Source organism: Salvelinus sp. IW2-2015, linkage group LG13, assembly GCF_002910315.2.
Source record: "Salvelinus sp. IW2-2015 linkage group LG13, ASM291031v2, whole genome shotgun sequence".
Classification (NCBI taxonomy): Eukaryota; Metazoa; Chordata; class Actinopteri; order Salmoniformes; family Salmonidae; genus Salvelinus; species Salvelinus sp. IW2-2015.
The window spans coordinates 1,501,495-1,517,080 of record NC_036853.1 but is presented as its reverse complement, the minus strand read 5'-3'; the positions used below and the strand labels follow the sequence as shown (position 1 = coordinate 1,517,080).

Genomic DNA, 15,586 nt, shown 5'->3' with positions numbered 1-15,586 from the left:
TGTGTGTGTGTGTGTGTGTGTGTGTGTGTGTGTGTGTGTGTGTGTGTGTGTGTGTGTGGGAGATAGCCGGAGTCCCATAGAGAATGGCTTGCTTGTGTTTTCTACTCTCTGTTCCAAGATTCTGTTGGTGCCATAGAAGAGTTGGGAGAATGTCAGGAGTAGTGCCCCCTCCCCCCGTCAATACCTGTTACCCTGCTAGAGACCACCCTATAGGTAGAACAGGCCTGTATGTTTGTTTTCTGTTCTCTTGTCAGTTTGTTTGTGCTGCAACCATTCAACACTACAGTGAGTTAGTTTTACTATTTCATCCCAAAAATATTTCSCCATGGTTAGAACCTTCCTTTCCCACCCCTCCCCTCCACTGTGGAGCCAACCAACCTAGCTAGGAGGCTGGTGACCCCCTGTCCCCTATTTGCTGAACTCTGTTCCCTCTCTTGTTCCTATTGGTGGGCTGCCTCGCTGGGACCCCTGTGAGTGTGCGAGGTCGTCCAATGAAACACAAGTGCACCGTCCACTCATAAATAGGTACTGGCCTCTCAACCACTTGTACTACAGTTACTGCTTTTGCCATGTCATTTGCCAGACAATAGGAAATATATACCACGACAGTGTGTATATGGCTCTTATTGTTTGGAGCATGCTTGTTTGGAGACTGATGTGTCTTGGTTACTCCATTTAGTCTGTTCTCTCCTTCTTGTATGATCTCATTGCTCATACCTCGTTATGTGTGTTGGCTAAACCTTCATATTTCCTCTGTTTGCTCTCATATCCAACATGCCACTCATGGAGGAGGATTGACTGACTATTTGATAGATTTTTATTTCAGTGGAATAAGCTTTTTGTTCTCCTCAACTGCCTGCTGTTCTGGAATCACATGTTTGTGTCAAGGCAACACAAACCGAATTGGGACCAGGCAACATTTATTAAACACAATATTCACATCCTATACCTTCATTTCCATTTTGCAGACGAGTAGAAACCATTCAATATGGTGGATTCCGGAACATATTTGAACGAGTCATGTATTCATTCTCAGTGTTTATTGGAGGTAAACGTATTTCTATGTGAGAGTTTGAGTTTTTGTTCTCAGTTTAGAGACCAGGGCTACGTCCCAATGGCACCTTAGTCTCTACATAGTCCACTACTTTTGATAGGGCTCTGKTCAAAAGTAGTGCACTATGTAGGGAATAGGCTCCCATTTGGGACGTGACCCAGGCCCCATGCTGTTCTGGAATATAATGGATTTAAATAGAAGGGACAAAAAAAAGTCCTGCTTGTCTGAGAGGGGCTGGGGAGAGKARGAAGAGGACTGCTGCTATTGTTAGCCTTCCTGTCTGGGACTACAGGCTATTTTTGAGGAGGAGGAGGAAGGAGAGAGGGAGAGAGACTTGCCCARGGTGAGCAGTGGAGGTGTGACGGTCACACGGTGCACTGAATGTCCGGCTCAGCATTCTTGCTGCAGTGAAGAGGCTGTGGTTAGGGCTGTTATTGGAGAYCAGGCTCTGTGTAGTTCCGTGTCTGCACATTCTTATATTGGTCTGAAAAGACAGAGCAGTTATTGGAAAGTTACAGGGTAGCAGATGGTATAGAAAGATTGTGTGTGTGTCAGTATTTAAATATTCTTGTGGGGACCAGAAGCCCCCACAAGAATAATAAACAAACAAAAATGTGATCAACTGGGGACGTTTTGTTGGTCCCCATGAGGTCAAATGCTATTTCTAAGGGGTTTATGGTTAAGGTTAGAATTAGTGTTAGGTTTAGAATTACGTTAAGGGTTAGGGTTGGGAGCTAGTGTTAGTTTTAGGGTTAAAGTAAGAGTATGGGTTAGGTTTAGGGAAAATACGATTTTGAATGGGACTGAATTGTGTGTCCCCAGAAGGTTATCTGTACAAGACAGTGTGTGTGTGAGGGTGTAGGCGAGCATGTGCTGTTCATCCGCCTATGAACAACAGGGCAGCTAATGAACTAGTTAATTAACAGCTAGCAGCTTGTCCAGCTATTGAACTAGTTAATTAACAGCTAGCAGCTTGTCCAGCTATTGAACTAGTTAATTAACNTTAACAGCTAGCAGCTTGTCCAGCTATTGAACTAGTTAATTAACAGCTAGCAGCTTGTCCAGCTATTGAACTAGTTAATTAACAGCTAGCAGCTTCAGTTTTGCATTTCCCCCACAAATGGTTAGGAGAGGGGAAGTGTACACTATAGGCTTAACCCAGACTAGGCCAGGCCAAGCCAGGGAGCAGATTTAAGACCTCCCCAGGGGGTAGAGGCAGCCTTCTGGCCTGACCTTCCAGAACCACTGCCTGGGGCTAAGAGCCTTAGTATTACACTGTCAATCTGCAGGAGTGTGTGTGAGTGTGAATATATGTGTGTATGCTGTTGTTTGTGTTGTCATGTCACTAACAACACCCTCAACTCAAAAAGCCCTGTTTGTATCAAACATCGAGTCAGGCAAAATCCACATTAATAAGATTCTAACACTGAAATGAAGAAATGGCACCCAAATTACATTACACCTCTGCTTCCTTTTACGGAGACACTTCCCACTTCCTCTCCACAAAGTTAATTAAACTGCATACATTTTTAATGAATGAATCAAAGAGGGAAAGAAATTTGTGTGCAATTACTGTTCATTACAAAGCATTTGCATGGGCTGCCGTCTGGCCATCTTTTTCCTTGCTTTGTCTAGTTCCAAATCACACCAGGGCCCTTATCAAAAGAAGTGCAGTAATTGAGAATAGGGTGCCATTTAAGACGCTTGCATAGACCCTCAAACTCAACTCTGGACCTCCAAGACAGTTTCATTGTTCCCCTCTAATCAGAGGCTGACTTAGACCTGGGACACCAGGTGTGTTCAATTAATTAYCAGGTAGAACAGAAACCAAACAGTCTCCGGTCCTCATAGGGTTAATTATCAGGTAGAACAGAAACCCAACAGGCTCCGGCCCTCGTAGGGTTAATTATCAGGTAGAACAGAAACCCAACAGGCTCCGGTCCTCGTAGGGTTAATTATCAGGTAGAACAGAAACCCAACAGGCTCCGGCCCTCGTAGGGTTAATTATCAGGTAGAACAGAAACCCAACAGGTCCGGCCTCGTGGGTTATAATAGGTAGAAGAAACAAACAGGCTCCGGTCCTCGTAGGGTTAATTATCAGGTGAACAGAAACCCAACAGGCTCCGGCCCTCGTAGGGTTATTATCAGGTAGAGACAGAAACCACAGGGCTCCGGCCTCGTAGGGTTAATTATCAGGTAGAAAGAAACCCAACAGGCTCCGGCCCTCGTAGGGTTAATTATCAGGTAGAACAGAAACCAACAGGCTCCGGCCTCGTAGGGTTAATTATCAGGTAGAACAGAACCCACAGGCTCCGGCCCTCGTAGGGTTAATTATCAGGTAGAAAGAAACCCAACAGGCTCGGCCCTCGTCAGGGTTAATTATCAGGTAGAACAGACCCAACAGGCTCCGGCCCTCGTAGGGTTAATTATCAGGTAGAAAGAAACCCAACAGCTCCGGCCCTCGTAGGGTTAATTATCAGGTAAAAGACACCAACAGGCTCCGGCCCTCGTAGGGTTAATTATCAGGTAGAACAGAAACCAAGGCTCCGGCCCTCGTAGGGTTAATTATCAGGTAGAACAGAACGCTCAAATGGCTGCCGGCCCCTGATATGGAGGAGCGGCTTAGATTTGTCATGAAGGCTTATGAATTAACTCTCAACCGGCTCCGGCCTCCGTAAGGGGTTATTATCAGGTAGAACAGAAACCCAACGGGCTGCGGCCCTCGTAGGGTTAATTAAGTGTAGAGACAGAACAAGACAGGTCACCCGGCTCAGATACAAACGAAACAACGTTGGGTTTAATTATCAGGTAAACAGGAAACCAACAGTGCTCCGGCCTCGTAGGGTTAATTATCAGGTAGAACAGAAACACAACAGGCTCGGCCCTGTAGGGTTATTATCAGGTAGAACAGAAACACAACAGCTCCGGCCCTCGTAGGGTTAATTATCAGGTAGAAACAGAAAACAACAGGCTCGGCCCTCGTAGGGTTAATTATAAGGTAGAACAGAACACAACGGCTGGCCTCGTAGGGTTAATTATCAGGTAGAAAGAAACCAACAGGCTCCGGCCTCGTAGGGTTAATTATAAGGTAGAACAGAAACCAACAGGCTCGCGGCCCTCGTAGGGGGTTAATTATCAGGTAGAACAGACAACCAAAGGCTCTGGTCCTCAGTGGGTCAGAGGTTGAAGAGCCCTGGACTAAAGGACGAATGTTGGATCGTAGGAAAATGTTTTGCAACTGATTAACTGGCAAATTTAGGTTGGTCCCTCCTGATTTCAGCCCATTAGCTCCAATTGAATCCTAGTGAATACATCCAGATAGATTGGCTCTTATTTGTTACATAATGGTGAGGACATTGAAGTGATTGCTCACTAATTGCTTTGCAGTGAGGACCCTGCTCCCTGAGAGTCCATCGGCATAGACATAAAACATTCAGCCGATTTCCTTGTCTATAGGTACTGACAGTATTTGACACCAAAAGGGTATTCAAAGTGTGCAAGTCGCTACTGCCCTGCCCTCGAGCATAGGTGTACTTGGGTTCTGGCCTCCTCTGACTAGATGGGGGTCTAACTCCTGCCATGACTCTTCGGAGGACATGGGTTATACCCTCCACCTCAGTGAGGAATCGGTCTAAATCCCCACTGGGGGAGGACGGTCTACTTCGCCTGCTAGCTGGAGCAAGGCGGGTTCTTACTTCACCCTATAAGAGGGGGTCTAGGGCTTTCACCTACTCAGACTGGTTATTCCACCTCACTAGATTGGGTCTGACTTTTCAAACCCGTCATAGAGGCCGGTCTCTCCCCTCATAGAAGGACGGTCATACTTCACCCACTAGGATGGTTCCTCTCACACCCCCGTAGACTGGGATTCTAAACTTTCACCCTCAGTAGACTGGGTTCTACTTCACCCTATAGACTGGTCACTTACCTCACTAACGGGTCTACTCCGGCTCACTAAGAGCGGGTCTACCTTAAGGTACTGCTCAGAAGATCGGTCTAACTTCCGAACCTCAGCTAGATGGTCTACTTCCTCACTAGACTGGTCTCGTTCACCTCACCTCAACTGGTCTATTCACCAGAAGACATAGAGGGCATATACGCGATTGGTTGGCCGAGTTCCTCCATAAGACCGGTCATTACCCTCAGAGAGACTGGTCTAAAACTCCCCCGTTCTAAGCTAGACGGGTCAAGCTCGCACCCCTTTACTACACGGTCTATCTCCCCCTACTAGACGGTTACTCCACCCCCTCATTAGGGATGGGGTCTATATCAACCTCAGTTAGATTCACTGGGATAAACTACTCCCTCACTAGGACCTGGATCAAACTCCCTCACTACATTGGTCTACGCTTCCCTATGGTTTTGAAAGGAACGGACTGGTGTAAGTAATATGGTAGAAACTCCCTCCCAACTATGCTTGCACCAATCCAATGCTTGTAAAGACATGAGGGGGAGTGAACACTGGGTGAAGGCTTAGAGAATTGGAACTCAGCCATAGGGATGTGAACTGATTGGAGTCCTGATTTGCCATCCTTCTCCTAAAGTGTGCACTTGCATACTCCCTGTCATGGATTTTAAACACATTGGATTGGTGGCAACGTTGACTGTATGTGGTTTCCCCACCATTGTTAAATCCATAATGGGAAGTCTTCAAGTGCACACTTTAGGAAACGTGTGGAGAATCAGAACAAGACATAAAGACCAGCATAAGACATGTATGTATAAACAGAAGTACAAACAATTCAGCAGCATGTTGGAATGGTCATGTCACAATGGCTCTTTCTAGGCTTACTTCTTGTTGATTGGCTTACAGTGTCCTCTGTTGTGGGTTGGATTGGACCTTGATATTATTTTGTTATGTCACTCATGCTGCTCTGTGTTCATTGGTCAGTCTGGATGTCTCTCTCTTTCTCCATTCTCAATTGGCTGGCCTCTTGTCTCTGTGTCTATTGGCTGGTCCTTATAGTATCTCAGTTTCTGTATTGGCCAACACGGATATGTCTGTGTTTGTATTGGCTGATGCTGACGTCTCTCTTTCTCTCTATTGGCTGACTTGAACGCGTTTGTGTCTCCATGGGCAGACATTGGTTAATGTCCCTGTATCTTTTAATTGTTCAACACTTCTTTATCCATCTCTACCAGGGTTGGGGTCAATTCAGTTCTTAATTCAGTTCATGAATTGAAAAAATAGTGGGCAAAACTCAACTGACCCCAACCCTGCTATCTACCCCTTTGGCCTGATCCCACATCCATCACTCTTCCTTACTCTGACCCTCCCTCTCTCCTCTCCCATAGGCCAGCCACACGGGCATGCGCTCATACATTTACAACCGGAGCTCTGTGATTGGCTCGCAGGCGGAGCACAGTGGCATGCGGACCTACTTCTTCAGYGCCGACACACAAGAAGACATGAACGGCTGGGTGAAGGCCATGAACCAGGCGGCGCTGATGCAGAACCACACCGCCAGCCTCAAGAGGTAGTTGTAGTTAAAGTTGCCCTGGCTTAGATCCTGGGTCAGTTTAGCATTTTCCCCACCAATGGTTAAGGTTAAGATCTGGGGAGGGGAAGCTGATCTCTAGATCTGTACCTAGGGGAAAGTTCACCATGGAGCCAAGAGGTACGCTGCCTGGGAATTTGCACTTTTTTTTGAGTGAGTGAGTGAGAGACTGGTGCGTGTGTGGCAATTCTTAACTCCGTGTGTCTCTGAATATGTCTGTCTGGGGAAAGAGAGACACATTTATTTGCCAGTCTGTCAGTCTCATTGATTGTGAGTGTCTGTGTGTGTATGCCTTTGCAGCAGAGAGTGCATTCACCATGCTCACAGATTGCATTGGTACACAAACAAACACCCACACAGAGCCCAAGAGATTGCAGCTCTGTATCTCTGCTGGAGAGAGAGAGCCAGACAGACAGCCAGCCTGTAAATTGAGACTGCATGTTGAATTCTGCACAAATATCCTCTGTGTACAACGTAAAACACCAAATAATGCATTCAGAGCAGAATTAGGCAGAGACCCGCTAATTTTTAAAATCCAGAAAAGAGACGTTAAATTCTACAACCACCTAAAAGGAAGCGATTTCCAAACCTTCCATAACAAAGCCATCACAAAGAGATGCACCTGGAGAAGAGTCCCCTAAGCAAGCTGGTCCACAAACAGAGCCCCAGGACAGCAATTAGACCCAACCAAATCATGAAMACAAAAATATAATTACTTGACACATTGGAAAGAATTCTAGTCTAGGGTATCTCTGTCTAGTCTAGGGTATCTCTGTCTAGTCTAGGGTATCTGTGTCTAGACTAGGGTATCTCTGGCTAGTCTAGATGTCGAGGGTATCTCTGTCTAGTCTAAGGCTAGGTATCTTGTCTAGTCGTAGGTATCTCTGTCTAGTCTAGGTTTCTATCTCTGTGTCTAGTCTAGGGTATCGCTGTCTAGTCTAGGGTATCTGTGTCTGACTAGGGTATCTCTTGTCTAGTCAAGCTAGGGTACTCTTCTAGTCTAGGCTAGCGGATCTCTGTCTAGGTCTAGGGTATCCTCTGTCTAGTCTAGGGTATCTCTGTCTAGTCTAGGGTATCTCTGTTAGTCTCGGTATCTCTGGCTAGGTATCTTCTGTCTAGGTATCTCTGTCTAGTCTAGCTATCTCCATCTAGCTAGGGGTATCTCTGTCAGTCTGGCTATGATACTCTGTCTAGTTAGGGTATCAGTGTTAACTGGATGTGGGCTCACAGAATTAATGCAAATACATTATATTACATTTTGCAGTACTGTACATACTGATGGTATGTTTGTAAGCGTGTGAAGTAGCTATATACTATAGTATTTGTAATGAACATTGTGTTATATTGTTAACATCAGGCTGTCATTGTATTTTATTATATTTTGTATTTAACCTGATTTATAGTGTGAAACGGTCCGGTGTTGTACACAGTGACACACATATATCTTTGATGAGCCATCCTGGAGCGCTGTATTTGATTGAGCCATCCTGGAGCGCTGTATTTGATGAGGCACTCCTTGGAGGCGCTGTATTTGATGAGGCATCCTGGAGCGCGTATTTGATGACCATCCTGGAGCGCTGTATTTGATGACCCATCCTGAGCGCTGTATTTGATGAGCCATCCTGGAGCGCTGTATTTGATGAGCCATCCTGGAGCGCTGTTTGATGACCATCTGCGCTGTATTTGATAGCCATCTGGACGCTGTATTTGATGAGCCATCCTGGAGCGCTGTATTTGATGAGGCATCTGGAGCGCTGTATTTGATGACCATCCTGGAGCAGCTGTATTTGATGAGCCATCTGGAGCGCTGTATTTGATGAGCCATCCTGGAGCGCTGTATTTGATGAGCCATCCTGGAGGCGCTGTTATTGATTAATTGAGAGGCTCATATCTATTATTCATGCTCGTGAGGAAGAAATATTGTGTCTATCAGCGCAAATATGACTGCTCATTCCCTGCCAGTCCTTTAGCCACGCTGAGCTGTTTGCCTTAGCACAAGTGGCTGTCAGTTTAACTAGCGTGAGAGACCCAGGCTAGGCAACTCTAATATGCTAATGCTAAGTAGCCCAGTTTTCCCTGTAGCTGGGAGGCTAGGGCCCCTATATCCTAYTTTGATGGGCCCTTCATTCATGTTAGTGTCAATCAGGGCTAAATGCTATGCTAATGTTAACACTGCACTTGGTTGTCATTGGAGATATGAAGTGATCAAAGAATGATTCCCTAGTAAACTACTGAAWGTTAGATCTAACATAACTTGAGCCTGACCGTATTGTTTTTTGGGGTCCAATACCAATTTCGTTTTTTGAGGGACAAAACTTACCAATACCGATATATCTGCCGATATACTGTTTTACGGCGGGGAAATTAAAAAGTGTAATMATGATTTGCCAYCSAAAAGAGCAATTGTCCAATGACTATGCTTCAATTGTTGATTTCATACATTGTGACAATAATGACACATCATGAGAATGGCAGCAAGTGTTCAGATCAGCATGAGATTGCCTTTTTTCATCTTATTTATTGAATATTGGTTATTGGTGGAATTATCGTCCGCAGTAAAAGGCCAATGTTGGTGAACCAATATATCAGTCTGGCTCTGAACAGAACTGCTGTGAGAGGTTAGAGGTATGAAACATGTGGAGATCAGTGTTCTTACTGGGGTTGCACAATTCCCCTCCAAACAGGAGTTTTGGGAAAGTTACTGGAATTGTGCAACCCCAGTTACACTGTSCTGATACAATGGCAATGKCAATAATTGTGTTGTTGCTATGAGTCGAGAGCCAAACCAAAACTTCGCTCTCTCGTTCTCTTCCTAGACCTTCGGAAACATCGGAGATATCGGAAATGCCCAGCGTGTCGGAGCGCCAGGCAGTACCCCAAACCAACCACGTCAACAACTACACCGAGACCGCCCCCCATCTCCATAGCGATGGGGTGGTCCTCCAACCGGCTGACATCCACAGAGAAACCGAGCAGCACTGTAGCTTCTGGAACGACACTCCCAACCCCATTGCTTCACAAATTGTCCTTGGTGGTGGGAACGTGGAAATTGAAATGGACGCCGTCCCTCCTAGCAGTCTCTCTCCCCTTCCGCCATACTCAGCCTCCTCAACTACATCTGCGCCCCCCTCCAGTGCTCAAATGCGCGCCCCGTCGTACACCGCCTCAACCCTACCCCCCGGGGCCTGTCTGAGGAACGGGACACCCACCCTGGAGCCCAACGGGATGGGGACGGGGACGTACCAGAGGGCCACCCTGCCCCCCCGGGTGGTGGATACTCACAGGCAGGTGCAGAGGAGGAGTGCCCTGGAGCAGGTGGAACACTGGGTCAAGGTGCAGAGGGTCGAGCACCAAGGGTAAAGGTCACGGTTCACGTCACACCACCACTCGTATGAGTGTTTATCATTGGCCTACCCTACACAGCACAATCACAAATATTGTGGTGCATTCAAGCAAATACTTTCATACACACACACACACACACACACACAGGACACACACACGCAGGCACGCACGTACGTAACATCATTCTACTAGATAAGTGTTCAGTGTTTAGGTTTGGTTGATTTATGTACGTCATGGACATAAAGGTTATGGGGTGTATACAGCCAGAGCCAACATCTCCCTCTAGTGGGGCTCTGGGAATAATGCAAGCATGTGTCAGTCAAAGCGTCATAACACTTAGTTTCACTACTGTACTCAGACTCTGCTAAGCCAGTAAAATGCAGATCAGCAACATGATGACACAAAGTTCACCATCTTGCCTTTGTCTGACCTGTTCTCATTCATTTAGTCCTTCCTCTAGAGGGAGCACCCTGCCCCGCCACACCCCTCCGACCCAGCCCACGTTCATCGGCCYGGAGGCCTACCAGACACTACCAAAGACCCCAAACCACAGCCCCCCCACGGCTGCACGCCACGGGGAGTACAAATACGCCCAGGACCGCCTTAGCCACTTCCGCCTCGGACCYCCGAACTCCCAGGGTACCGGTGCCAGGGACGGGAGTGGCATCGGTGGGCCTGGCACCGTGTGGCAGCTGTATGAGTGGCAGCAGCGCCACCAGTACCGCCATGGCAGCCCCACCGCCCCCCTCTACACACCTGCCCCGGACTACCCCTTTGGGCACCGGCCACCCTCCACGGTCCCCCCCTCAGCCCCACGGCCCAGCTCCGAGGTGCCCCGCTGTGTGTCGGTGCCCCCTGATCCCTCTGACATCCCCCCACTGGGACCCCTACGGGGCTCCAGGGCCCTGTCCCCACCGCGGAGGCCCCATACGCCTGCTGACCGGGTGGTGGTAATGCCCCTGGGAGAGAGGCCCGCGCTGGATGTGCATGTGGCTGGGTCCCCCCGGAGAGCCAAGTCTCAGCTGCTCAACGTAAGTATTTGTATAATGACAGGTTGTCATTTTTCTGACAGTATTATGCAGGTGTAATAACGGCAGCTTAATAGACTGTATAACTGCAGTGTGTGTGTGTGTGTGTGTGTGTGTTCACCAGGCTGCCACCATCGACAGACGGTCCATCCCTACCTCCGGCTACATCACACACACGGTCAGCGCGCCCAGCCTTCACGGGAAGACGGTACGGCCTCACACACCCAGTCACAAACCAAACATGTTGTGTTAGATAATAACATGAAGTCCGGGATCGAGTGTTTCTCGAATAACGTGGACACCTTACCATCGGGTTAACTTACTTACAGTACTTCTTTACTAGGACAGCTATGGGACGTGAACCAGCATCATTCTGGTTCATACAGATTTCAGATGTAGATACAGATATTTGAATGGCTGCCGTGTCTGTATCAATAGTTCCAAGGCAATACACTTGGAAAGTGGACTGCGTCCTTATCGGTAAAATTKAAACACAGTCGGAGACACTTTGTTATTTTTTAAGACGTGTTATCGACACAAAATTGTTACTGTAGCTAGCAAAAGAGTGTAGGAGCGGTGGCTAACTTACTGTTAATAACTTTAGCTAGCTAACTTGGCTAACTGTGGGGTGAAACAACTTAGCTAATTAGTTAGCTAAATCTCTTTGCTAGCAAACATAACACACCCCTACAATTTCTCCAGTAAGATTGCAAAGTTGGAATGTAATTAGGGCTGTGGCGTTTATGGAATTTGTGGTAGTATGCAAATGACCACAAATTCCATGCAAATGACCACAGTTATTGTCATTTTAGCCAACAAATATTTTGAGCTTATAATTTATTATAATGCATACAAAATAGCTAATGAATGCAACACAGCTTTACCCTCTTCATGTAAAAATGTGAAACTGCTATTGGGTAAACTAGATCTACTTGAAAAGGAAGTTGAATTCCCACCCTTCCTACACTGAATGTATGAAAGCTATTCTTTTTTGGGGGGGTTCACGGTTACTGTCGATAATTGTAGATTACACTATTATTCGGAAATTGTGCCAACCCTAAATGTAATTATCATGGAACGTTTGGTGCTAACAGGACCGAGCAGTTGAACCTAACTGTATTCTATACAGCTCTGAGTATCTTGGCAGTCTATCTGCGTTGGGATATTAACTCCCCCATTCCCTCCCTCTGACCCCTGTGGGACACACTGCTATTACACACGCAGCCGGAGGAACTCACCCTCCTGCTCATTCAGCTCCGGAGGCATCAGGCAAAGATGGCCTCCGCGCGCCACCACACGGTAACCCAGATGCAGCACTTCAACTACAGCCCCTCTGGCCCCCACCTCCGCACCACCAACAACAACCCCCTCTTCTCCTCCGGCCCTTCTTCTCTGGGGTCATTACTAGGCCCCCCAGGCCCCATGGGTCGCGGCAGCAGCAGCCAGGTGGGGGCCCCCAGTACASCTGGCCTTCTTTACCCCACTGATGTGAGCTCAACCTGGGCGCATGGCTGTTTGTGTGGCCTGGCTGGCTGCCACCCCCTAGCCACCCATAGTGTCTTTCTAGAAGGCCATGGCAACATGTTGTGGTTTTTGTACTCCCAGCTAGGCTGTCATGTAGCTGTGTACTGTGTGTTAGCATGTTGTGCTAGTTAGCTTCCATACTGTCATCCCGGTATGGTTGGCTTTAGGTGCAGTTAAAACATGTTTTATCTGCCTGGGCTTTGATGTCTCTCGCAAAAAAACATTGTGTTTTTGAAGTGTGTGGCTGAGATGTTGCTAGGAGACGTATTTGGGCTTGTGATGTTGGAGCTGCTGCTTGTAGCGTGCTTCCATTTCTTATTTGCACGTCCTGCATCTCAGGTGGCATAACATAGAGAAGCTCATGGATGAATTGTGTGTGTGCGTGCTTTGGATGACATAAGGGTTTTGTTTTACTTTTTCGCAATTGAATGTTTTACTCATCTTATAGCAAGCCTCACAGTTGACGATTATCCAATAGCCTATTCTTGAAAAAAGGCTTACAATCATCTCCCCCTTAATTCATAATCCATTATGAATGGTTATAGAAGAACGTACAAATCATTATTATGCATTCTATAACCCATTATGGTAGATTTGATGTTAATGAGTAGCGCTATATACACTGAGTGTACAAAAACATTAGGAACATCTTCCCCTTTTGCCCTCAGAACAGACTCAATTTGATGGGGCATTGACTCTACAAGGTGTCTCAAGCATTTCASAGGGATGCTGCCCCTGTTGATTCCAATGCTTCCTACAGTTGTGTCACRTTGGCTGGATGTCCTTTGGATGGTGGACCATTCTTGATACATACAGGAAACTTGACACTTCTTTCTCTCCACTCCACCCTGAAGGTTGACGATACTTACATGCAACTGAAGAAGGACCTGGAGTATCTAGACTTGAAGGTGGGAACTGGCGATGGAGAGTCGCTCTCCTCCTGTTGTTCCCTTTTTTTACTCCTCCTCTTCCTTCTTTCTCAACCATTTCCATCTCTTTCTCAACCATTTCCATCTCTTTCTCAACCGTTTCCATCTCTTTCTCAACCGTTTCCATCTTTTTCTCAACCTTTTCCCTGTCCTCTTCTTCTCTCCTTCTTTTCCCTCTCCTCCTCTTCCCTCTCTTTCTCTTCCCTCTTTTTCTCCTCCTCTTCCCTCTTTTTTCTCCTCCTTCTGTCTCTTTCTCCTCTTCTGTGTGTTCCCCCTTCCCTGTAGGCCTAACACCTGGCCAAAGTTCTCTGACACACTCACCTTGCTTTCTCACGGTGTAGGATGAAGTTGCCCCGAGACGCTAATCTTGGGTCAGTTTAGCATTTTCCCCATTAAATGGCTAATTTTAGGATTGGGGTAGGGGATGCTGATCCTAGATCTTTACCTAGGGGAAACTTCATCCCGGAGTGGATGACGAACACCCTGAAGCTGGGAATGACACGGCATAAATGTGGATGAACCGGGTCGTGTTCATTAGGGCACACCTACAGAAAGAAAAAAAAATATGAAAAAGAAGTCCCATCTTAAATATTGTATCAATTATTTCAGACTTTTTCTTATTGGAACGCTTTCTTATTGGAACGCTATTTTTCATACACCGATTAAGCTAGAAACAACATTCAAACTTTAAAACGTGTAGACTAATCATGACCAGTGTGCTTATTTATAACTTTTTGATAACTATTTGACCTATTAAGCTTTTTGTCCTCTTGAAAACACTTTAATGGGGTATCTTCAACAAATGAGCCATTTATTAAAACTCCCAGACTTCCAACATTTTCTCTCAACTCTGGAAGTTTGAYCACTTAAATTAGACAAACATTTTTAACCCTTTCCATTTTTTTGTGTTTAATTTCTCTGYGCACATGCCTCTGATGGAAAGAAGCATCTTGTATGGGTGTGGGCACACACCAATCAGAGTGCTGAATTTGCCATTATGTTGAAGGAGCCTGCATGCTGGCCGCCACTAAGTCATTACTTATGAACTACAGATGTATCATATATATCAAGTTTTAACTGCATAGGAACATGTCATGGGATGCATTGTTAACATTGTTGTCGGTGGCCGAGTCTTCACAAATTAAGGAGTGTGACTTCGTCACAAGCTCGACAAACTGCTCTGGCTCGCCAGTTTCAACTCCGGTTTCAACCACATAACTACTGTTACTACTACTAATGTTATTACTGCTATAATAATAATACTGCTGCTTGTATTAAGACTGTTACTACTACTACGCTACTATCACTACTGCTACTACTACTGTTACTACTACYAMTACYAMTWCTMCTTCTACTCCTTTTTAATAATTGCAACGTAAAACAAAAATGTCCCTCTTTCAGTACGTTTTCTTCGGTTTAGAGCCTAATGAACACGGCCCTGGTGTCTTGGGTGTCGATAGTACAACCTTTCTATCAACCAAAGGACAAATGGTTGAGTTGCTGGATGTGTGAAAAACGCTGGTGGTGTTACCAACCAAGCCTTACTATGTGACCCGGGTCACAGCACCATTGTACCAGAGAGTACATACATTCTTCCCTGCCCAGAGCACCAATTTCTGCACAACAACACACCATTCAAATACAACCATCTTAATAGAGTCTGTCAATCTGTGAACTACAGTTGGCTTTAAATCACAGAGAAGGTGAAGGTCACTGATGTMGTCCAGCCAACATGCTACGGGTGGGTTTCACAACCACTAGACGACCATAATGCTGACTCCATACTGTTGTAAATATGACGTAACAGTTGGTATATAAACTGATKTATTCTATTGAATGGTCAAATTGATATCTTGCTCATAGCGAACGGCAGCCATTTTGTAACAGTGGCTCTCTATCTCCTATTTGACGCAGATCAAAAGTTTAGAGCCGTTGATCCTCATGGCTCACAGTGTGCTACTGCACTGCACTGCCGGGCCTCTCGGGCCACTATGGAACGTAAGCACTGTGGACAAGAGGTCGACCGATTATGATTTTTCAAYRCCGATGCCGATTATTGGAGGACCAAAATAAGCCGATACCGATTAATCGGMCGATTTTATTTGTAATAATGACAATTACAACAATACTGAATGAACACTTATTTTAACTTAATATAATACATCAATAAAATCAATTTAGCCTCAAATAAATAATGAAACATGTTCA

General features: G+C 46.1%; 1 protein-coding gene across 6 annotated transcripts in view; it reads left to right on the top strand.

Moving 5' to 3' along the window:
• The window catches only part of LOC111971919 (pleckstrin homology domain-containing family A member 7), a 184,684-nt gene that overhangs the window by 144,736 nt on the left and 24,362 nt on the right, over positions 1-15,586 (top strand). For 3 of the 6 annotated variants that reach the window (XM_023998704.3, XM_023998708.2, XM_023998706.2), the window contains 6 exons: positions 6,350-6,531; positions 9,369-9,908; positions 10,346-10,928; positions 11,050-11,133; positions 12,150-12,413; positions 13,304-13,357. In XM_023998704.3, the coding sequence (XP_023854472.1) occupies positions 6,350-6,531; positions 9,369-9,908; positions 10,346-10,928; positions 11,050-11,133; positions 12,150-12,413; positions 13,304-13,357 (1,707 nt within the window). The remainder of the gene's footprint in view (positions 1-6,349; positions 6,532-9,368; positions 9,909-10,345; positions 10,929-11,049; positions 11,134-12,149; positions 12,414-13,303; positions 13,358-15,586) is intronic. The other 3 variants (XM_023998705.3, XM_023998707.2, XM_023998709.2) reach the window with 3 other exon arrangements.